Source organism: Talaromyces proteolyticus (assembly GCF_021365285.1).
Source record: "Talaromyces proteolyticus strain PMI_201 chromosome Unknown BGW36scaffold_3, whole genome shotgun sequence".
NCBI classification, from domain to species: Eukaryota; Fungi; Ascomycota; class Eurotiomycetes; order Eurotiales; family Trichocomaceae; genus Talaromyces; species Talaromyces proteolyticus.
The window spans coordinates 2,138,977-2,162,072 of NW_025764279.1; the positions used below are offsets into that span (position 1 = coordinate 2,138,977).

At 48.4% G+C, this 23,096-nt stretch overlaps 7 protein-coding genes across 7 annotated transcripts; 6 read left to right on the top strand and 1 right to left on the bottom strand.

The window, feature by feature from the left end:
• The first annotated feature begins 257 nt into the window (after positions 1-257).
• On the top strand, positions 258-1,615 carry BGW36DRAFT_372530 (uncharacterized protein). The gene is made up of 3 exons (XM_046215490.1): positions 258-571; positions 627-802; positions 872-1,615. The coding sequence occupies exons 1-3, from the start codon at positions 356-358 to the stop codon at positions 1,149-1,151; spliced, it is 672 nt and encodes a 223-aa protein (XP_046075665.1). The 5' UTR covers positions 258-355; the 3' UTR covers positions 1,152-1,615.
• A 999-nt stretch (positions 1,616-2,614) lies between these two features.
• On the top strand, positions 2,615-7,384 carry BGW36DRAFT_372532 (uncharacterized protein). Its single transcript, XM_046215491.1, has one exon. It carries the CDS (start codon positions 3,016-3,018, stop codon positions 7,210-7,212), a length of 4,197 nt encoding a protein of 1,398 aa, XP_046075666.1. The 5' UTR covers positions 2,615-3,015; the 3' UTR covers positions 7,213-7,384.
• A 793-nt stretch (positions 7,385-8,177) lies between these two features.
• Positions 8,178-12,806, top strand: BGW36DRAFT_459012 (uncharacterized protein). Its single transcript, XM_046222032.1, has 2 exons — positions 8,178-12,141; positions 12,235-12,806. The coding sequence occupies exons 1-2, from the start codon at positions 8,370-8,372 to the stop codon at positions 12,705-12,707; spliced, it is 4,245 nt and encodes a 1,414-aa protein (XP_046075667.1). The 5' UTR covers positions 8,178-8,369; the 3' UTR covers positions 12,708-12,806.
• Positions 12,807-12,874: 68 nt separating this feature from the next.
• Positions 12,875-14,558, bottom strand: BGW36DRAFT_405100 (uncharacterized protein). The gene is made up of 4 exons (XM_046218954.1): positions 14,281-14,558; positions 14,097-14,221; positions 13,355-14,038; positions 12,875-13,263 (listed from the first exon to the last, which is right to left on the bottom strand). The coding sequence occupies exons 1-4, from the start codon at positions 14,365-14,367 to the stop codon at positions 13,059-13,061; spliced, it is 1,101 nt and encodes a 366-aa protein (XP_046075668.1). The 5' UTR covers positions 14,368-14,558; the 3' UTR covers positions 12,875-13,058.
• Positions 14,559-14,859: 301 nt separating this feature from the next.
• Positions 14,860-15,243, top strand: BGW36DRAFT_424573 (uncharacterized protein; the record flags this gene model as incomplete). The annotated part of the gene is made up of 2 exons (XM_046219989.1): positions 14,860-14,874; positions 14,923-15,243. The coding sequence occupies 2 exons, from the start codon at positions 14,860-14,862 to the stop codon at positions 15,241-15,243; spliced, it is 336 nt and encodes a 111-aa protein (XP_046075669.1).
• A 533-nt stretch (positions 15,244-15,776) lies between these two features.
• On the top strand, positions 15,777-17,485 carry BGW36DRAFT_424574 (uncharacterized protein; the record flags this gene model as incomplete). Its single annotated transcript, XM_046219990.1, has 2 exons — positions 15,777-16,968; positions 17,037-17,485. 2 exons carry the CDS (start codon positions 15,777-15,779, stop codon positions 17,483-17,485), a joined length of 1,641 nt encoding a protein of 546 aa, XP_046075670.1.
• A 1,487-nt stretch (positions 17,486-18,972) lies between these two features.
• Positions 18,973-20,709, top strand: BGW36DRAFT_356422 (uncharacterized protein; the record flags this gene model as incomplete). The annotated part of the gene is made up of 2 exons (XM_046213768.1): positions 18,973-19,801; positions 19,856-20,709. The coding sequence occupies 2 exons, from the start codon at positions 18,973-18,975 to the stop codon at positions 20,707-20,709; spliced, it is 1,683 nt and encodes a 560-aa protein (XP_046075671.1).
• Positions 20,710-23,096: the final 2,387 nt, after the last annotated feature.

Sequence of the window (23,096 nt, forward strand, 5' to 3'; positions counted from 1 at the left end):
GGGCATCTCTGCGCTCATCTGACTGTTCCTGGTCATGCATGAAGTGTTAGTGGCTGCTGAAGGAATGTGATGCATACGATGGTATGCATGTCTTAGCACATTGAGGCGACCCGGTTTCGGGCTCAATCGTCAACTGTATGATGAATTCAATGTTGTGTCAGCGGCAGCTTGGCCTCTGCTGAAGATCCGACATCGGTCTCTAGGGCCTGCTAGATGTATAAAATGGACTTACTTTATCTTCCCATACGAATGATACGGTTCTGAACATCAGTTGATTTAAGCTTAACCTTGCATTTTCCTACAGTGATTCATACGTGATCATATATCAGTGTTTGATTTTATATCCCGTGAAACTATGTCTCTCGCAGCAGCACAAAACCCCCTCGACCCACGCGAAGCCCTGGTTTTCTTCTACTCACATCCATCTAACAACAGCGCGTTGACCAACCTGGGAGTCTACCGCAGATCTCTAACCGGAGGGGAGAATCCCCCGTACAGAGACTTCAATATCGAAACCAGCAATCTCCGCTTAGCCCCCTCTGGCCTCGTTATCGCCTTCTATAACGGAGCGGTCCGTATTATCCTCTGTGCTGCAGTCAATTGGCTGACCTGTTTCTACGTTCTAGCCCCGAGTATTCGGTTTCTCCAAAGCCGACAATGATCGCTCCATCGTGACTCAGCTAAGCCCAACGTGGACCCCTATTGATGATGTGAGCAGTGGACTTGTTCAGGGGCTGTGGCAGCCAGCAATAGCAGCCATTTCAGATTTCTCGGAGGACTCGGCCTATGTCTTCTATCTAGCGTACGTAGCTGTTCTCCCGAAGCAAAGTCGCTCAGCCATGCCGGGCTATTTCTCACTGACCCATGTTAGCTCAGAGACGGTAGCGAAGGCCAGTTTGGTGCGCTATAACCTGAGCAAATACTCGCCACAATACCAGCGTTACGACATCAATGCTAATATTAACTCTATGCTGGCTGCGGTGAAGATGAGAGGTAGCGGAAATCTTCGGATCTTCTTCCAGCCGGAAACCAATTCCAATTACATCCATGTATATGACATTGGAAACCAAACATGTAAGTGCCCGCCACCTGCGGTGTTGATCGGTATTGACAGTCGAATCTCCCGCAGCGGAACGCATTCCCGACATTGAATGCTGGAGAAACAGCCCGGTTGCGGTCGCCCATTTGAACAACAACGAGGCTGAGACACCCCAGTATCTCTATCTGTACTATGTCGACGGTCTACAGCGGATCATCCGAATCAAGTACAGTTACATGAGCAGGTCCTGGCAAACCACCCCGTCTCAGGTCGGAAGACGCACCGTCCCAAACTTCCCATGGCTGGCTGTTGTTCCTGTCGAGGACGCAAACAAGGTACATGTATTTTACACCGAGGATACAGGCGAAGTGGTGCAGTTGATCGATGACGTGACGGTGGACATCGCGCCGACCGTATTGAGTTAGGTTTTTCAACAGGCTCACGCTGCATGAGCAATCAATGCATCATGCTTGATCTCTTTTTTCTTTTTTTCGTGCTTCCAACTGCTCTGTCGTTCATTACACACACCGGAAAATCATAATTGAAATGACCGCTCGTTGATCATGACATAAAGAATGGCAACTGCCACAAGTAGACATCTCGTAGACAGGAAATAAATTAAATATCCATAATGAAAGCAAATATTTAGACATTCGGAGCGAGGGACTAGTGCAGCTTGAGCAGTCGGCGTGGAGCCACAACGCATGCATATGCAAATGCATGCATCCTAGAGGTACTTGGCCACCAAATTAGGGTTCGGAGGGGAAACGCAAGGAAAACAAAGGGACCCAGGCAGATGACTGGTTGCAACGTTGGTATCCTGTACTATGTCACACCTCATGCAGGAGCTACCCCATTTTCCTGTATGTAGCTGGATCGAGACGGTTTAAATGTCGAATCCTGCACCTGGTAGTCCGGAGTGAAGCGGCTGTACTCCGTTCGCAGTCCGCGGTAGTTGACAGCGGAAGATAGCAGTATAGGGATGATCGTTTTGTTGCATATTTTTACATATTGCTACACTAATTCAATCATCTACACATATGCACAGATGAAAACATGATCAAGGGGCAGAATCAGGTCTTGTCGCGCACTAAACCACTTGACCAAAAAGGGATCCCTTAGTGGGTTTTCTCTGGTATTAGTGTAATTCTGCTTGACAGGTCTGTACTTTAGTGTTAGTATAGCGTACGCCGTACCTGTTTGTGTGTATATCTCAGCACCCACGCGTCTACACTTTGTATCGAAATAGAAAGACAAGCGCTGAGGAGATTATAGGCGTATATCTCACGAAAATCCGAGCAATTGATTAATCAATTACATCTGAATAAAATTAAAAAGCGATCAATACATGTAACCAACGGAGCTGATCGTTACATGTATACGACGTATTAACGTATTTAAGATACGGTAGGTACAGTATGGTACAGTACGGTATGTATGCACGTGCGCATAAGGTGCTGTCAGAAATAATATGCGACTAGAATCCTTACTAAATAAGGGTTGCGCCGTTTTTGGTATAGTGGTTTAAAGTTCGACAGGTGCTCTTATGCCTCACGTATTGTCGTGTTTCACCGTGTGATGCTGATTTGCAGAGGCTAGTACAGTGCCTGAGTGGTACAGGATAGAGAGTGAGACCTTGGTATGGCTGCTTAACACTGCACAGGCTACAGAGAGACTTGACCTGTCACAAAGCACATAATGATTTTCCCTGTAGCAGCAACACTCTTATATCTGCAGAGGCATGCATGACTGCACATACAGCCGCCACAACATTTTGAACGTCAATCTAGCTACAACAACATTGACCGAGACTGGGTCGTGCCCATCCGCGGGCAAGCGCATAAATTGCCCATCTTTGCCAACAAGAAAACTGAAATGATGCCAAATCCAGCATCATCATAACCACCACCATTGACTTCACCGACTCGGAAGCACGCAACAACACTAGCAACGGTAGCAACAATAGCAATTAAACGATGGCCTCGCCGCTGGTGCTCCCCCTTAAACTGGACGCCTTTGTCCTGAACCCCAGCGCCTGCGATGGCGAAGACGCCGACAAGGCCAAGATAGCGCCGCTGGTCCAGCCAAATTATAGCCATCTGCGTCTGAAGGACCCGAGGCTGCAGGATTATCGCACGCTGCAGAATGATGTCATGCGACTGACTGAGCTTCACGCTGCAGCGCCTGCATCCAAGAACCTGCGTGTGACAAATGTCGGTGGGCCTGTCGACCAGGACAACACTCGCACCGAGCGCCTGGGCGTCTATCTCCACTGGATGATCCCGCGAGTCTATCGCTCTGGCGCAGCTGCCACCAACAATGACAACACGAGATCCAGAAAACGCAGGGGCCTGACCCCGCACCTGGGCCTGCATCAGGATTCTGACCCGGCGGCTCCGACCTTCCCAGAGACGCCAAACCGCTGGCTGGTCGTTCGAAAGCTGCATGATGGATACAAGCCCGAGACGGCCGATATGGCCAAAGTGACGGCGTGGGTAGTTGCGAGTGACTGGATGCACAAGATCGACGAATTCGACGATACGGAAGTCCCAAAGCCGTACGACATCGAGGCCACCTTCTCACCGTATATCGACACGAGTAGTCAAGCCGAAGGCGGAACACCGAGCATCCAGGACCAGGCCGAGATCTTCATTGGCGAGCGCAGGAAGGCATCGGAGTGGCAGGAGAGCGACAACAACGGCAATTCGGTGTCTTTAGGCGTGCTGAATTCATCCAACCAGCTCTTCGCCGACTACCAACCCCACAACATCAATGTCTTCTCCATGCTGGACAACTTTGAGATCAAGGATGGAGCCGAGTGCCTTACGTCGGCCACCGCTGACTACTACGTCTTGGGTTGGCAGAGTACGCCAGCCAAGGACATTCTGCATATGGAGAGGGATGCAGGCACAAGAGGAGAACGTCTGGACGCACTCTCGCTGGCCCTCCATCAGGCAGACCGTGATGACGTTCCCGAGGCAGTCAAAGAGTGGCTGAAGGATGAAACGAGCGCACGGGTGCTCTGCCATGGCGCCATGTACAACGTAAATTGGCACCGTGAGTGGGATGAGGCAACTCGCCCTCACATTCCCGCAGACGACGTAGCCGGGGCATTCCAGGAGAAGATGCCAATTGCCGTGGGCACCACACCGCTTGATTCCTTGCTTTCCTACGTCAGCGGGCATCAGGAGGGGATCGAGCACACCCTGGACCAGCTCAATGACTTACTGCGCGCCCAGAGTGAGAATATTGAGGATCGCCGCGCAGCTTCCGACGAGGTGCAGAACTACAACTTCTCCCACTTTGCCGGTGGATCCCGTTACGTGCTCCAGATTGACGAGCGCAACCCGGCAGCAGCGCCGGAGCAAGAGGATGCCGATCTGTTGGCCGAGCTGAACGAGAGCCAGGCTCTCTTCGACGCAACGACGCGGCAGATCGAGCTACTCCAGTGGGAGCTATTCTCCGTGTGGTGGAAGTTCTCCACGGATTCGGATAGGAGTGACGAGGATGCCGATGGTGCGTACAAGGCGACCGTCGAGGATCTGAAAACGAGGATAGGCCAGTTGCTCAGCTTGCAAGAGCAGCAGCAAATACGTCTGGACGAAGGTAAAGATGAGATAGAGAAGAGAGATCTGTCGCTGAAGGAAGCCATCACCCCTCAGTTCAACCAGCAATTTGATCCTACCCTGTTCGTTGGAAATGTCCAATCTGGCTGGCCCCTTGACTATCTCAATCCTCTCAAGGTTCGCCTAGACTTCCAGATCCCCAGCTATGAGTCTCGGCTGCGTGCCCGCGACGACGAAGACAATTACGGCCTGCATAGCCTTCCTGACGACTTGCAAAGAACGGCGAGCCTGTTAATTGATGAATTTCTACACTATGCCGAGTCCAATGAAGAAAACGGTGACAGTGATGACGACGAGGATGAGGAAACCGCGCCACCTCTGTACCATGATGATGATCGTGATCAATGGAAAAACCAGCAACCCTGGTTCCCCTTGTTCCTCGAATGGGAGGCTGAATACTACCACATCGACTACGCGAAATGGGAGATGGAAGAGAGCACTTCTTGGGGTTCTAAAGATAAAAGATTTCGGTACGTTATTAGACAGGAGGATTCAGAAAACCAGCAATTGCCTCCACTCTGGGAACAGGAGATCGAGGACCGCCGAACGGTGTCCGGGAGGATCCTCCTATTACCGCAGCCGGTATTTTCGTTGCAGGCTGAGCTAATGCAGCTCTTTGATTCTGTCCCGGAGAATCAAATGCCTCTCACCCCAGAGGAACAGGAGCAGCTTTTGAAGGACATCATCGGTTTACCTTTTGTTTCCGCCCCCCTGGATGGCTTCACCAACCATCTCTTGACTCTCAATGAGGGGAGCCATTTGAAGCCAAATGTACGAGTTCCCGGTGCCCAGCCCATGCCTCTGGAAGAAGCCTACGAGGACTCTCAGACAATCGGCATCAACGCTGGCGAAGTCACCCTCATGGGAATGGAGACGGACTTGACTCCTTACGCATCACTGACGAGAATCCCACCGTCTGAATATTCTGCATTTAAACCCGTGACCCACGGACAATTTAAATTTACCAAGCTGAATATCATCGACAAGTTCGGACAAGCAGCTTGCGTAATTGACCCCAGAAGATTCGCTACCGGGCCACCTCCTGTGTTCCCTTGTATCAGTGAGTACTATCAGCCGCAGATATATAAGAGTAAGTTGGCGGACTTACTTCCCAACGTTGTTGAAAAACCGGAAAATGACGGAAAGAACGAATTTGTCCAAATGCCACCGGCTATGAACCAGCCATCTCGTCTGCATATGGACTTTGTCACCTTTGATAATAGCGATGGCGATAATGACTGGCGTCCAGTCACCGAGTGGGAAAATCCAATTTGGGGCTGGGTGCTGGTCAACTACGTCGACTATGGAGTCCAGTTCTTCCTCCACGACGGAACCTTCTATCGTGAGGTACGCGTGGCGGCACCCAACAACCCTGAAGGCACCGTAGCGATGGACAAATGGTTGCCGTTCAAGCCTCCCAAGGGCTCTCATGTCCCCCGACAGATGGATCACCTCATCGATCAGTTTACTGGGTCCGAGAAGGCCCGCGAGTATCTCCTCGCATTCATGAATCTCATTAATCGTGCAACCGAGAACTCGCGTTCGGTTCCGGGAGCGTATAGCGAATGTGTCAACTCTCTGATCGGCAGACCTCTCGCATTGGTCAATGTTGGACTCTCTCTCGAGCTGGCCACGGACATCAAGAAAAACCAGTCGACACAGGGCAATCAGCCGAATATAAAGCCTCCTTATTCGCTGTTGCCACCTAGTGATAATGATAGCGGCGACGGTGGTGATGGTGAGGAACCAGAAGAACCTACCATCCAATATAAGTTTCCTATCAAACTGGGAGACGTTGACCGGCCTCATGACGGCCTCGTTGGGTATTTTCACGCTCGTGCCAGCCCCGAGGAGGAAAACGGGCTCGAAGTTGGTGATCTTTACACGCCACTGCCGCCAAACGAGAAATATCCAACGTCACAAATCCATCAAGTCGACAAGGCTGATTTCCCACGACTGAAGGCATTCTGGCTGAATCCCGCCGACTATGGACACACTAATAAAGCTAGCAAGGCTGCCAGAAGTTTCATAGTCGATCGAAACAACATGCTAACTACGTTCGGCTTTATCATGGACCCATTCGCGCCCGTCAATGCCTACTCTAGTGTCCTCCCTAATGAAAAACTCTCTCTGCCACCCTGGACCTGGGAGTCTGCTCTCAAGAGCATGACTGCATTCTTCCATTTCGGTCCGCTGGTCGTTACCGATGATGTGGCAGGGTTTGACGCCGACAAGCAGCTCGAGTACGACTACAAGCTGTCCGATGAGAGACAACAGATGGCTGGAACAGTCAAGCTGCCGTCCCTGGCAGTAGCAGAATGGAGCTGGCTCCAGCCCTACCCCGATTCCGCAAACTCTGCTACTTCGAGGAATACCAATTATAATGACGGCGACGATGAGGACACAGAGAAATATATGGCATTCAGCGTTGGAAAAATTGATCCGGTGCCTACGTGGGAAAAGGGCCCATTGACTGCGATCGAGGGATTCCTTCAGATGACGAAATCGGTTACAAAGCCTGATTCTGAAGAACATGACACAAAGTAGAGAAGGTGAAAAATAGCTACGAATTATCAAAATGGGTGACTGCTGGTCTGTTGGACCTTCAGAATTGTCTGTCATTTCCTCATTTGGATTTAGTATAAATTTCAAATTTCCAAGCAACGTATTTACAAAATTATCTTCGTTGCTGTTAAGTCAATGTAGACCCATCAGCAAATCTAATATTCTTTTCTTAACATTTTATCGTCGTAGTGTAGAACGAAGCCTAGCTGAACCCGGATATCATTTCCGCATTGAAGCAACACTGCACCAGACACATAGATCAAATCCCTCGGATGGCCATTTTTCTTTCTCTATGTTACTATTTGGAAAACGTAAGAGAATCGCTTCGTACATGCAATGTGTCATTTTTCTGGGGTTCACATTTCATGCAGAACGCATCGACGATCTCTCTCGGTCGAGAATGTCATCTTCATATGCATACACCGTACCGTGCCGTACGCTGTATGAAACCGTAATTACAGCCGTAAACCACGTCCCCGATAAATGATGTAATAAGAAACTGTAATCATACATTGATTCTACATATGTAGTAACCCTCAAATTTTGTGGACAAGCCATGCTCTAATCTAAGAGGGGAAAACATGGCTGGCTGAGGAGGAGCTATGGATCTGCAAAGCACATGCACATGCATTACATGTGACTTATTCATTTTTTTGCCCCCTGTCCTGTCTGCACCTCTGTATGCATTGACTGCAGTGCATTTTCCAAATAACTCAAGTGATTTTTTTCTCATTCTCGGGGAAATGGTCAACTCATCTAGTATGAAGCCCGGTTTTAGGCCGCCATGCAGCCAGCCATAGAGGAAGCGTTTGAGATGAGCGGTCTTTCCTCCGGAAATGGCAAATAGAGAAACTGAATAAGCAAGAGGAGCATAAGACAATGAAAACCAAAAGAAAAGAAAATAACCGCTTTGCATTGCGCACAGGAAGGGATTTGCTCCCCAGCGCAAGCGTAGAACAGGACCAATTGTCCGCCGGCTTTTCCCTGTTGGCAACCATTTGCTAAGAGCACCCTATTATCGCTAGAATCATACTCATGCCCATTGCTAAGCGGTGCAAGTTAGTTATATCTTGAGGTTCTTAATGACCAAACCCCACTAGTTGAGATATAGAGAAGCGTACACTGCAGCTGCTCTGACCATGGCTGGGGAATTCATCGTTGAAGCGATCCCTGTGTCAATCAGTCAAGGAAATGACGGTGCTCTCTATTTGCTTGTTGAAAAGAGAGAAATCGGCGTGCAAGACAAGATTCGCGCCGCAGTGCTGATTGATAGTGAAAATGGCGTGTTGGAAGGAGTTAAAATGCACGATAGCAAATCTACGATCGACAGGCGACCAATTCTGTCTACGTTCGAGTGGATTGAAAAGAGCTACAACCTAAGCCCATACAAACGGCTAAAACTCACCTCCATTGTCGTGACAGGATCGAATGAACACGGAATTGCAAATTTCCTCCATGATGCGGTGGTTCAAGCGCATGGCCTGTCAACCCGAACCCCAATACCCTGGCTCAAATGGGACGAGGCTGGACGGCCGTTGACTTATTTCTACTCCCTAGTAGGGAGCAACACAAATAGCACTGGATCGGATGATGAAAGCCGCTTTGATTATTCCTCTGGTACGGTGTCTATCAAGTCGGCGTTGAGCAGGGATTCTAAGCAGCAGTCCCGTTATTCGTTTGCCAGACACCATGGCACATCAGGAAACGGACTTTTGGGTGCGAATTTCTTAAATAATGCAATACTGGAAATCCCCGCCGAGGATACTACGGACGTAACTCCCGCTGTGCTCCTGGTGAAGAATCCACCTGAGAAAGGGTGGCCAGCCATGTACTGTGTGGCCGCGGATGGATTCAACTTTTCAATTACTTCTTATTCGAACAAACCTACTACAGTGGCCAGTCATAGCAGGAACAAAACACACGCGATTACTGCTGTGATGATGTGGGACACGTCACCTCCGCGTGCATCCCATTATTTTGGAGGAAACCTGGTCGAAAATGAGAAGACAGAACTACAGGGCTGGCTTTCCCGCGACAATGTTCACACAATTAAAAGTGTTTACATGTATAACGGAACTATGAGATCTGCAGACGGACTTAGACTTGCTCGTGCCGTTCGATATCCATCTCCACTTGCTCGGACGTGGATTCTAAAAGGTTCAATGCACTACTTCTACGGCGCTACTATGGCCAAATTTTTCCCATCAAGCTTGCAGGACGCAGTCATCCCATTGCTCGAGAAGATCCTAGTGGAAAAGCTCGAGGTGACCTATGAGTACAATCAACTAGGACAAGGGCAGGCGAAAGCATCCTCATTCGTAATCGCCGGCAACTTGCTGGTTGGCAAGCACCGCTTGACTCTCGATTTTACCCACGATGGTGCAGTTTGGAACTTCGATGCCACGATGAATGCCAACGAAAATGAAGACGTGGAATCCAACGCTGGCGAGATGATCCGTGGCATAGCTGGGGACCTGGGTCTTCCGGACTTCTTAGTGAATATTGTGATCCCCAAGAACGGACAAAACGAAATCGGGTTATCCATAAAGCAGGAGTCAGACCTGCTGGTTCTTGTTGCCACATGGAAAATCGGTAACTTGACATTCCAATACCTTCAATTCCGGGAAATAGCAAAAAACGCACCTTTAAGGCGTGTTGTTCTGGCTTCTCTGGACAACTTATCTGCGACTCCCATTCCGATGCTCGGGGATATCCCTCAGCCATTTGAACAGATTGTTTTCGCATGGGTACAATCCCTTCAGCCAAATGCAAAGGGATTAGTAAAAGGAGAGATCGAGAACATTAATAGCCTACTCAGTAGGATGAAGAAGCCGCAAATCCCGTACAAGATCCTAGACAAGAACGAAGACCAAACGTCCACCACAACAGCACTGTTAAACGGACTGCACTTCATGGTAGTCGCGAATACAACCCAGGCACAATCGCAAGTGATTCTTGACTACGCTTTCAGCCAGGCCAAAAGCGGCCAGTCAAAGTCACCACAGGACAGCGCTGATAACCCCGGCTCGCGCATGGTGTCCCTGCAAAAGGTCATGGGGGTGTTCAGTATCAAGAATATTGGCCTGCGGTACTCTACCGGCTTAAATGAAAAACAATCCATTCTCTCGATTCGTTTAGATGCGTCCGTGATGGTTGGACCGATTGAATTCTCCGTCCTCGGGTTAAGCATCAACCTTGACTTCGCCGATGGCTCCGAATCGGACGGCGAAAGGTACAGCTTACACAATCTCCCAACGCCGTATCCCACGCTTGAAGGGCTACAGACATCGTTCGATAAGCCTCCCATCCAGATCTCTGGGGCTTTGCAGTTACTAAAAACGACAGAACTAGAATCATACGCAGGTGCCTTGGTCATCAGCTTCATCCCTTGGCTCTTCCAGGCTGCTGGGTACTATGGGAAAATCAAGACCCCGAAGGAGTTTGAAACGGTGTTTGTGTATTGCATTCTGAAAGGCCCTCTCATAACTCTTCAATTTGCATCCATTGAGGGAATCTGCGGCGGTTTTGGATTCAACAGTCAGCTGAAGTTTCCCACGGCTAAGAATGTGATGGAGTTTCCGTTGATTGCCCAGGGAGCAGCGAACCCGCCTGGTGGAGGTACAAGCCCAGTTGACGCTCTGGAGTCCCTCTTGAAAACTTCGTGGTTTGTCCACCAGGAAAAGTCCTTCTGGGTTGCGGCTGGACTTACCGTCAAGGCCTTTGAGATCCTTAGTGTGCAGGCAGTTGTCGTGGTCCAGTGGAATCCCTACGTAGAACTGGGAATCTTTGCTGTTGCCACGGCCAGCATTCCTGGCGGCAGGAGCCCGCGTCAGTTTGCCTTTGTTCAGCTAGGAATAATTGCCAGTGTAAATTTCGAAACGGGTATCTTGAAGATCGAGGGCGAACTAACCCCCTCATCTTACATCCTAGACCCCAGCTGCCATTTGACAGGTGGATTTGCCCTATACAGTTGGTTCGATAGCAGAGATCCTAATTTACGCGGTGATTGGGTCTTCAGTATCGGTGGATTCCATCCTGCGTACCAGAAGCCTCCACAGTACCCCGAGCCCTCTCGGCTAGGCATCAGCTGGCAGTTCGGAAAGTCAATCAGCATTTCGGGCCAGGCATACTTCGCCATTACGCCAAAGGTTTGTATGGGCGGCGGCCGATTAGATGTACAGTTGAGCTTGAAGCCTCTGTATGCGTATTTCAACGCATTCGTCGACTTCCTCATCAACTATAAGCCGTTCTACTTCATCGCCGAGGGCGGAGTGTCCGTGGGAGTGAAGTTCACGCTGGACCTGTGGCTCGTCACTATCAAAATTAGCGTCCAGATCGGCGCGAGACTATACATCAGAGGTCCCCCCATCCAGGGTACCGTGCATGTGGACTTTTGGGTATTTGGCTTCGACGTCGACTTTGGTGCCAAGTCGATTCCTGGTCCGGCACCACTGAAGCTGCAGGACTTCATCGACCTCGTCTCTCAAGCTGATACACCAGGTGCGGCGGCATTTATCAAAGGTCCTGTAACCGAAGAAGAGAAGCCCAAGCTGCACGTGTTTTCGATCGAGGAGGGCCTTGTGCCCAAGTACGAGATCGAGTCGACTCCCAGCGGCGACCATTGGGTTGTCAGCCCAGGCGGATTTATTTTCTCCATCGCCTGCAAGTTCGTTGTCCAAGAAGCCGTCGTTATCACCAAGACTTACGGCGGAGAACCCTACGAAGGAAAAACCGTGGGAAAAAACCATACGGTGAACGCAAAGCCCATGCATGCCAATGGCGTTACATCGTCCTTAAAGGTGACTATTCAGCCCACTGAGCTTTTTGTTAGAGACACCGACTTCCCGGATCCAACTTGGGACGACTACGACGCGATTTATACAGATGTTCCTGAGGCTTTATGGGGTCAATGTGAGTAGTATCTCCCCTCCTCCACTTCGTTCACCTTCAGGCCCTCAGCTTTATCAGCTGGCTACTTGCGAACCACAAATCTAACCAATATAGACGATGCGCGGACCGATCCTTCAAAAACAAGGAACCCATCGGCCCTGCTCAATGGGACATCCGGCAAAACGCTCAACCACATGACGGGTATCCGCATTGCCAACCCTCAGCCCATATGCGCGGAGGATAAAACAATTGCCTACGAGATTGCCCTCTTTCAAATTGGTAGCCTGGGACCATTCGAACTCCCCCTCACGGAGGTTAGAGACCAAGATTTTGAAGGTGACAACGCGGAGGACACAGAGCAATGGGCACGTGTGAAGGCAAAGTGGGAAACACCAGGGATCGAGGCTAATGCAGCGCAGAGGACTGTGGACCTCTGGACGGACGTGCTCGCCTCGAAGATGGGATGGGACGCAGACAGAATCAAAGCTGGAGAGGAGGAAGCAGCACTTACGGGAGCGAAGCCCGAGAGGATTATTAAGAATATCACTAAGTACTATCTGTGGGCACCAGCCCTCAGCAAGGCGTGACGGACGGTTGCCGGAACAGTTGATTTAGTATAACGAGCGTAGTATAATCTATTTAGCATTTTCAGAAATTGAGAGAAAATTCATGCAATAACTTTAACCTCAAATTGTTTGTTCAGTTATCAGTACGTCCTAATCCGTTAGCCTGTGCAGATTTTAAGCGGGCAAGTATACATGTAGACGACAATAATAGATACTGTAGTGCACGACCATTATTGTTTACGGAGAGCAAAAAAAAAGAAAAATTATGGCCTAAGCATGTAAGACAAAAAGACAAAGTTATGACTTCGCTTCATACGGTATATTCCCGCGGATGGTTCTTCCCGGCAATGAATTCTCCCTCTATAGTTGCTCCTAAAACATCGCTGGGGGTGGCACCCACAGCTTTTTCACTGTACCTGCCTTCGCAAAATTGTTTACCGTCCCTCGACAGCGCAGGATCCAATCCTGACAATTAAAACACGGATCCACAATGTTGTCTTTGATTTTCTTTTCGGGCGCTGGGTAGGATGTATATCTGCTATTGATAGCTATTCCCTGGAGGTTATGACTCGGGTCTCTGCCAGGGCAAGTCAGCCAATCTATCAGACTTCGGGAGCAGACAGGTCTGCCTATATTAGGAGATGATTCTGGGAAGGTGCTTGGAATACCTCATCATATTCGTAAAGGGATATGTCTCTGCACAATTGCCGAAGCGGTGGCCCGGAACGTCTGCCGTTCCGCTACCGTTCCCTCGAGCAGGGCTGTCGTCAAATTTCAGCGACTGAATAGGCACGAGTTTAAACCGCTCGTATCTGACAACTCGATCCCAAAAATATTGCGTAGGAGACCAGGGGCCTGCTAATGAAATGCCCGAGTATGAGGCTCCGAGGAAGAAGTCATCCCGTGCGCCGGGAACACCTTGAGCCTTTCCCCATGTGCATTGCACCACTGCCGGGAAATAGTTGCCGTGGTTCCTAGAGTTTCCATCTTTCCAAACGGGCGGGCTTATTTTCGCACACCAAAGACCAAACATAGCTAACAGTGGAACATAGAACTGCTCCTTGTTGGCCGCCGCGGGGGCGAGTCCGATTGTCGATAGAAACAGTCCCATCAAATCACACGGGTTCCAGAAAAGCATAGATGGGAATAGTACAGCCGCCCCATTTCCGTTCTTCTTCTGGCTTTCGGAACCGTTTACCTCAAAGGGTGACTTTTCTATTGGAGGCTCTATATAAGTGTACTCTGGCGGCGGTGGCACGTTGTTAGTATTGAGCCGACGCCGAATATGCTGGTTCGGCGTCAATTGCGCATCTTGATACTCTTCGCCGCCTTTCCATCGAGGTGCTGGGACACTGCGTGTAATCATATCTTGTCAGTGAGTCACCGAGGGAAGCTTGGCTTAGACCCTACCCCAGTTTGATGATCTGTTTTTTGATCTTTTCAAGATGGGCTTTCTTCGCTTCCAGGTCGTCTCCCTTCTCGGGAGCTCCAAACTTGGCCGGGTCGTCAGCAACCTCGCCTATCCAGTCGTAGATCTTCAACCTCGCTAGGATTAATATGTTTCACACTCTGTCATAGCATACATGAGGCTTACAGCATCGATATTCCACGTGTAAGCATCGACCATGTCGAGCGTATTGTTGAACGCTTTTATTGGCTGCTTAGGCTTATTGGGAGGCATTTTTACCGATCTTTTGCTGTGAATTGTAAACGAAAGACTCTCATGTATAACAGCAGTTGCTTCGTAGAGGGTTTTAATCTCGATGCAAGCATGGACGGAATGAATCAGGGAGAGGAGGTCGGCTGCAGTAGGTCGGTCAAGCTGCAATGAACCATGCCGAGTCACTCTGTCTGCTCCTTGCACCAGTTCATCATGCTTAACGGCCTTAATTTTTCAACTGGCGTAGTACACAATGTCAATGCAGTGCCCTGTGGAGCTTCCTGTATTGATGCAGTGTACATATGTATCGTCCATGTATTGCGTATCACATTCCTGTTACATATGTATATTACAAATGGCTCATCATTTTCTTTTGTCCTTCCCGGCATGCACTTCAGCTCCTCCTGCTTCTCTCGTCTAATTTTTCAGGCTTCCCTCATTTTCACCTATTTCTGAAAAACGAGAAACAGAAAGGGTTTTCCCACTCCATACTCGCACAATCTACAGTGCATCATGAATCCCAACCCAGTGAGTCCGTCTCTAGATGCAGTGTCTTTTCATACTTAAACAGAGCAGGTCACCTCTGAATGGACCGATGACCCCGAGGAATTGGATTTGGACTCGGAGTACTGGAGCGATCCCGAAAGTCCCGCTCGAACCATGGCCGCTGCGTATGGCCTGGCAAATCCAACGCCGATTCTATGCAGCACCCGACAGTCAGGCAACTGCATGTACCTTATCGAGTCCCAGAGCAAGTACTACCTCTGGAACCAGATCGAATCTGACGTCTGGCATATTGAGAGTCCTACTATTAAGAATGAGATCCTGCGGACGATTGGGACCCAAGGTGTGTCTGGTCTTCAGGTGAAGCGTCTCAATCGCGTCACCAGGGCCTGACGAAAAAGTTGTCATGGCGATCACAGGACTATGAGTCATTTCCGCTGATTTTTTGTTTCTTTTTCTTGCGTCTGGAGAGTGAAGGTGCAGTGTTACTGCATGCTGCATGCTGCGTGTCGGTTGGCTTGGAGCAAGTGGCTCGCTAGGAATTGTGTTGCATGAACCCTGCCCTGTCAGTTGTAATTACAAATGCCGTACGTACGTGACGACTACGGCCGTATCGGTATTTCAATCATACAAGTATGCATGCAACGGTTCTGCAATTACTGCGACCCAATTTGTCTAGCCACATATGACTTCTGTCACAGTTAGTGCCACGCACCAGGCGTCTTCAATCCTTCCACGCTCTTACCTGTCTCCCTGTTCCGTTGCTTTCATTTTTCTTGTACTCTGGTGGGTAAAGATACGGACTTTTCTAAATTGAATGTCGAAACTGGCCACAGTGTTCCGATTGCCATTAAAATCGCCCCTCCATTTCAGTGAGCAACGAAAAATAACTTAGTCGTGCCTACCAGTCCCAAGACTCTCTGAGGATGTCGGATCAGAAGTATTATATCTACTCCAGCGATGCCGGGCAGAGCGGCGGCACCAACAAATTAATTCTCAAAAAAGACCTTCCAATTGACGACTTTGTATCTCGTTTGAAAAACAAAGTAATTATCCTACAAGAAACGCCAGAGGCTGATGAATACACACCATGTGATGCTTCGGATGAATGGGTGAAATGGGTGGGCAATTTCGGCGAAAACGGCCAGGTATCCGCCATGGTTGACCCAGAACTTGAACCGGATGAGGCATTGCAGAGCTTTCAGTTCAATGTCGCAGGTCCCGGGGGACAAGCGTTGGTGTTCGAGTCGTCCGCAGAAGCCCTGGAGTCGGCGTTCGGCAGTGAGGCAGCAGGCCTAGTAGATCCGCCAGGCGCTTTGGTTACGTCGAGTGTGCTGCTTTACAGTGGTCTTATCGAGCCGTCATCGAATCTCACGGCAAAAGTAGAAGATCTTTTCAACTATGTCGGTCAGGAAGAACTGCTGGAAAATCTTCCTTCCTCTCTAACGGCACTGACTGCGACTATCAGCAGCTCAACTTACGAAGGCCGCCGCAATGCCCTGTGGTTCAATCCTGAACTCGATTCCCAGACTATCCTTCGATTGCAGTACCAGCTTGATGCCAAAAATGCATTCGAGGGCCTTCTCCAGAACCAAGTGCCCGGTTTGGAGTTTATTGAATTCGCCGCCATCTGCAGGAAAATCATGACAGAGGGCCAGACAGCCGATGATGAATTGGTCGGAGTTGATCAGGGCACTGTCTCATTGCAAGCGACCTGCACCGTGTCGAATACGAAAATGGCTGCTCCGCTCCAAATGACCATGGGAATCGACTTCAGCGAGTCCGGAATGACTTTTATTTTGAAACCGAGCCAGCAGAGCGATGGTAATCTGGACGATGTACTCAAATGGCTGGAAGGAGTAGTTGCTTCGAATCTCCCAGTTCGCGATTTTTTCGGACCCGGAGATACCTTCCAAGGACTCAGTCTGCAGCAAGTGGTTCTCAGTTTCAACACAACGACAGACCCGGCGAGCCCGAGGCTGGCCTCTATTCGCGTGGACATCGAGGCGGCGGGTAATTTCGGCAAGGTCGATGACAAGATGCCGGTGTTCTTGATGACATACTCCTGGATGCGTGCCATCGGCGGAGTAGGCAGTGTCCGGGGTCAATTGTGGTCTTGTAAGAGAAGTCCTCGTGATGAACTGACGCGATTGGAAATTAACAATAATAAATCCGGTTGTTCACAGCGTACGACATTTCCAAGGAGCGAATCCTGCAGCCGTATTACGAAGTATGGACGGATATAAGCCCTGCTACGAGAAGCCCGGGAACTGCAATCAACTTGGCAACTCTAATTCCAGGGCAAACAGTGAGTATTCCAGAAAACATCCCCTCGCAAATCACCAATGCATACGCCGAGCTTTCGGCAGAGTCAGTATCATTTGGAGCGCTTGTCGCCACTAGAGAACCTCAGGATGCGGAAGGCCAGGTGCCGCAACCGTACCTGCAACAGCTGCGACTCGATGTTTCCTACGCCTGGCAGAGGGTGGCAGAATTCAAGTTTAATTTCAAAGTGTTGGCGGGCATCCCACCTCCTGCGGGCATCTCACCTTCTCCGGGCATCACGTATGACCAGGATACGATTATCTCGGGGGAGCTGAGTTATTTTCAAGGTGGTGAGCGGCACGAGCAGTAGCGGGTCGATCAGGTGAGATTGTAGATCAAGCCAGACAAAAGAGTCTGCTATGCGTATGGCTCCGTGATTGTGTGATCTGTTTGAATAGTATAAGGAATTATTTTTCATCCTTCCGACAGGCTAGCTATATTGGTGTCTCTGTTTGAAAGACTATCTAGGTTAAATGCACATAGCGCGAGCAGCACTCATTACTCTTCAAAGGTCCCGCCATGATCTCTTTTGATATATGCATCAATACATGTATTTAAGTGACATGGAAGTTTAAGCAACCGAATATCAAAATGACAGATCAGGTCCATCCTACGTTGACCAGATTTATTGCTAATTCAATCATCAATATTCAAGTCAATTACGTTGGTATTATCTCATGCTTCTCCAACATCAGACCTGAGCTACAATTAGACCAAGCCATTTTCCACCTTTGAAATTGCCTGTTTCTTACAAAATCCAGAAAAAGATAGTATTAAAACCAGTAGCTGCTCAAAATCCAAACCCAGCACTTGAGAACACATATGATATGTATTACTTATAAATATCAAGATTTAGAGACTCTCTTCCGCAAAGATTTAGTAAAGCTAATATAACATAAATCCTACTATCTTCTAGATTATTAATTTTTTTAATAGTCTGCCAAGACTATCTAGACTAATTGTGGATAGTATCCACAGTATGCGTGACGTCTGTATATTCCAGACTGTGCCCCATTCAGAAAAAAAGACGATGTCCTCGTCGTTAACAGTGGCATAGTAAGTAGAGAGTTGTTTAGATGCGCTGAAGACGAGGTGTGGATTGTGGTAGTGGTGCTTTCGGGGTTTCTTGAACGACCTCGACGGCGCTTCGACTCAATGGCCGGCTTGGGAGTAGATGTAGTAGGCGTGGTCTGCGTAGTGTCAACAGTGACGGTAGACCCTTGGGATCAGATTGACAGAGTTGATCGACCATTTCGATTCAATCGACAAGATCCCTAACTATGTAGATATAATGGATTCTTTAACAACTATACATACTTCTATCTAATTTCTACAGTCTAAAGACTTCTAAATCTATAATTGACTTAAAGAATTAATATAATTATTTTTACACCCCAGGGTGCAGCTTCTAGGAACTTCTAGCATCAGGCGCAGTGTTAATACCAATAATCAGCTACTAACTATGGATACCGGACTCTCTGTATTTAGGATTAGAATGTGAATTGTAAATTTAGAAAGTACTTTTATAAGGACTATGTAAACTAGAATAACATACTGGTGTGCTAGCCTCCCTTTATGGTGAATTAGAATGCGAAGTATGATGGGATGGATTAGTCATCTCGTCAATGACATTGTCACAGCAGGCACCAGCTTCGCTTGGGCTCACAAATTCTTCCTCTTTCCTTCTATCTCTGTCTCTCCCCCGTCCCTGACCTAGCTTCTTTTCTCACCTCGAAGATGTCCTACCTTCATCTTGATTGAATCCCATCCCCACCCCCCCCAAAACAAAGTCGAAACATGGCTGACCCTCACTCCCTATCCATATCTCCACCAGAGAAGCACACACTCGTCGTTCTTCCCCCAGCCAGTCCTTCTGAGACATCGCCTAGCAAGCCTGTTCGGCCAATCGAGGCCCAATCCTTGAGGGCCCCTGAGTGGAAAGATCAAGACCAGGCTGTGATCTGGTTTCTCGAGCTGCGCTCTGTTGTAAAGAGCATCATCTATCGTGTTATTTCCAAGATACAAGAGGCACGAGGCATATTCGAAGAGACTGGCGCTACGAGCTGTTTTGACTACACAGAACTACATGAGGCGTTAAGTGACCTGTGGTTTGGGTGGAAATCATTTATCAATGAGAGTGAGATGACGTCCGACTTTTTGGAAGTGGCGTTAGATTTCTGCAACCTTAAGGAGATCATTAGGAGAATGAAGACGCCGAGAAAAGTTGCAAGGAGGCATGCTACTCACATGCGAAGTATCAGGGAAGCAGCAGCTGTTATCCATGGAGAACTTCATACTGTGAGAAGTCACATGGAAGAGGTAATAATCTTACTACGTGAAAGTCGGGATGGCTATCTTTTTGATCGGCTCCCCGAGCTTCCTGAGCCTCCTACATTAGAGGGCGTGCAGGGACCACTCACAATTAAAATTCCGCCTGAGATCACCGAAATACAACCATCATCAGCAGAATGTGAGCCAGAAGAGGAGGCTGTGCTACCACGATGGCCACGGGACCCATCCATACTGCATCCGGACACTTTTGAACCAATTTGGATGTCTTCGTACGGATTCCCTGGGCCCATGACCGAAGAGATGGCGGATATAGTCGAAGATGGTAAACATTGCTGTAAGTATAATTCTTCCAGAAGGAATGCTTCGTGCTAACAGCAGCTCGCGACAGATATGGTCGGGTCATTGAGAAGCATCCTTTGTCTAATTCGATTTTTCGACATCCTGGATGCGGTCGACGACCCCGCATGCACCTTGATAGATCACATTGCGGTTATCCCTAATGGCACTAGCCCGGGGTCTTTCATTCTTGGGCTTTATGAGGCTCAGATACCTAAACACATCATGGAAAAATATGATGATTGGGAGTATCGGCCAATCGATCATGAGTTTTCTTTCCCCATCTGGGCAGCTCCAGCTGCAGTAACGACTACTCCCTCCTCGCATCCATTAGAGGATATTTACCCTTGGTGCCGGCCTGCGTCGTTTCCGTCCAAGATCACCATGCTCAAAGTCAAAAACCAGAAGCCTCAGAAAATGTATTCAATGGTGCAAGACTCCCTCCCAGATGAACTGACAAAGAAGAATGTTTTTTTCCGGGGGTTGAGCCTCCAAGCTCTTGAGCTCTCCCTGTCTTTCTTCATCCCCATCATCCAAAGCAACAATGGCGACGATGAGTTCGGACCGGGCATATACGTTACGTCTGATTTTATCACGGCGAAAATGTACGCCGGTAGTTGTGGGGCCATCATGGTGTTTCGAGACCCGGATTTACGCGACCTGACTGTCTGGCAGCCCACCAGCGACGAGTGGCTACTGCTCGTCAAACATTGGAGGGGCTTGCCACATAGCGACCTGAAAGTTCCACCAGGCCACCAGCGCGCTGGCGTCATTCGTGGAGCGATGTCCCAGGATGAAAAGGGCCGACGGGTTCCCGGCGAAGATGAGCAGCTCGCATTTGTGAGCTATTCCGGCTGTGAACGGCTTGCGAAATCTCTGATCGCAATAATTTTCATCGAGTCTTGAAAATTTTGAGGCGAAGTCAGGAATAGGACATCTATGCTTTAGATGACATTGAATTGGGAGTTTTTCTCCGATAGAATTACCTTACTTATGCAAAGCGAACTGGTGGATCTGACTCTTATATGGAATCTGTTTCAGACAATGAATCTGGTGTAGCTTGACTAGATGAGTTCTTTGAATACCACAGCAACGGTGTGTGCTAGAAGATGCAGGTTGATCGATTGTCTTGACCTTTAGGACTCTAACGATCCTTGCCAAACTTAAACTTTTTGTATTTAGAAATAGTCTTATTAGTTTAGCAGTAGATATGTTGTTGCTAACACTTTATTATAAGTGTTAGTAGCTCTAACAATCCTTACTAAATTAGATGCAGCACCGTAACGATGCTTGCCAACTTTAGACTTTTTGTATTTGCCAAATGATAGGTTGCAACTGTCTTAGCTTACATAGATAGATATTGGTTGGTATCGTATATGGTATATGGAATCATTCCTTTGATCATCACTGGTAAAATAGGAAGTCAATTTTCTGAAATCAAAAAAAGACCTACTGAGGGCAATCCTTCCACTCACCACCGACAGTACAGACAACTGCGATTCGTTACTACTAAGTATGCTTAATGCTGGTTCCCTAGGTCAAGTTTTCAAGTACTGATGCCGGTACTGGTGCTCGTCGCAGTTACAGTGACTTTGATTTCATCGCCAGCTTCTATGTCGTAGCCGTCAAAGGTTATCGAATCCTGGGCTGGGAACCTTTCGTACCATGCATAGAATGAAGGGGTATTACCCTGGATGCACCAAGTTACTCCGGCCTAGAGAAGTCCGCCATTAGGCCAAACATCGCTGTCGCCATCGATTCCAGCCGGGGTACAGCCACAGTATGAAGTTGATGAATTACCCCCAGACGGGACTTTCGGGTTCGGAATTATGAACGTCCCGGTTACACTGGTAACATCAGATGACTTCAGGATGGCGTCAGCCAGTTGCAGAATGATAGGGTATCACTGTTCTCTGGGCTAAATGTTATGTTTGATGGGCGAGAGCCACGAAATCGAACGAAATGAATTTTTGCGCAATTGGCGAGGCGAGACAAGCACTGACAAAGAGCAGAATGCTCGCAAGCGCCTTGATGGAGGACATTTTCAAGGTAATTGTCGAATCACACCCTAATTCTGATAAGTTGATTCAATGAAATAATACGATGCTGTGTGCTACTGACTTGAGACACTGCTTGCTCTCAGAATTTTTATATACACATCGATAAGGATTGGTCTCGATATCTATAATTAACAAAAGCTCTCCAGCTTTAGCCCTGTTTCACATACTCCCTAAGATAGATCCACCCGGCAGTTATCATTCTACAGAGCCATTATTGTCTAGAAACGGAAGGTATCATTACGTGAGTTTTCACAACACTTTATTTCAAACTGCACTGACTGATAAGCATCTGCTTTATACAGCCAAGGACCAAGTACCACCTTCCTGGGCTTGAGAGGACAATCTACAGCGTGGCCTTTGCCGGATCCCGCTATTCATTCGCAGTCATCATACTTTTGTCATTCGATTCATGCAAGAACCGAATTTGGGATAGTATGGACAATACAGTCCACTAAATTCTTAGTGTCCATCCATTCTAACCATCTCTGTACATGTGCCTTGATTCTAGAAAATAACGCACTTACGATCGATGGAGTCTTTCCCGCGGGAAACTTGCTTTGCTTAATTTAGGGTCGCGGATCGTTTCACTATTCTAGCGCCAGGCACTGCTTAATGCGGCCTATACTAGATCGTCGTGCAGTGATTGGGCTGTTCTAAAGATGGAAAACGATAAAAATGACCAGGAAATCCTAACCGTGTCTATTCAAGTTGGCATCATATCTGAACATCTTTCAGCAATATCACTTCTCCTAACAAGAAGTCAGCTAATGAACGAGTGGAGGATATTTTATCTCAACAACCGGGCTGACATCTGGGGTCCCCATTCTTGGCACGAAATGACTGTTAAGATAATTAAACTCCATTAATATCAGGCAAGCCTACCTTCCATATCGAGCTAGAATAGATGTTCTAGTCTGTTATTAGGGGCAGGGAGTGTCTAGTAATTATGAAGACCCCGCATTCGTGTTATTGTGGTCGAGACAGAATCATCCTTTACAGTCGAATATCAACAACTACCGACAACAATTACCGACCAGTACCATAGACGACGAAGTGGATAGCGAGATCGTCAAGGATTGATCGGATCTATCATTGGATAGACTTGTAGAAATTGTCTACTGTTTCCCGAGAGGCGACCTTCTAAACGCCAAGCGATGTTAGGGGCGCTAGTCTAGGCTTACTAGCTGTTGTCGCTTCTAGCCCCTAGTATTAGAATTGATGCTGCTTCATATG

Excerpts from the sequence above, each read along its gene's own strand:
- BGW36DRAFT_372530 (XM_046215490.1), top strand. The coding sequence starts at position 356 with ATGTCTCTCGCAGCAGCACAAAACCCCCTCGACCCACGCGAAGCCCTG. Across the intron at positions 572-626 it reads TCGCCTTCTATAACGGAGCG|CCCCGAGTATTCGGTTTCTC; the intron begins GTCCGTATTATC and ends TCTACGTTCTAG. Across the intron at positions 803-871 it reads GCCTATGTCTTCTATCTAGC|CTCAGAGACGGTAGCGAAGG; the intron begins GTACGTAGCTGT and ends GACCCATGTTAG.
- BGW36DRAFT_372532 (XM_046215491.1), top strand. The coding sequence starts at position 3,016 with ATGGCCTCGCCGCTGGTGCTCCCCCTTAAACTGGACGCCTTTGTCCTG.
- BGW36DRAFT_459012 (XM_046222032.1), top strand. The coding sequence starts at position 8,370 with ATGGCTGGGGAATTCATCGTTGAAGCGATCCCTGTGTCAATCAGTCAA. Across the intron at positions 12,142-12,234 it reads TGAGGCTTTATGGGGTCAAT|ACGATGCGCGGACCGATCCT; the intron begins GTGAGTAGTATC and ends TAACCAATATAG.
- BGW36DRAFT_405100 (XM_046218954.1), bottom strand. The coding sequence starts at position 14,367 with ATGCCTCCCAATAAGCCTAAGCAGCCAATAAAAGCGTTCAACAATACG. Across the intron at positions 14,222-14,280 it reads ACACGTGGAATATCGATGCT|ATCTACGACTGGATAGGCGA; the intron begins GTAAGCCTCATG and ends GCGAGGTTGAAG. Across the intron at positions 13,264-13,354 it reads CCCTTTACGAATATGATGAG|AGACCCGAGTCATAACCTCC; the intron begins GTATTCCAAGCA and ends TTGCCCTGGCAG.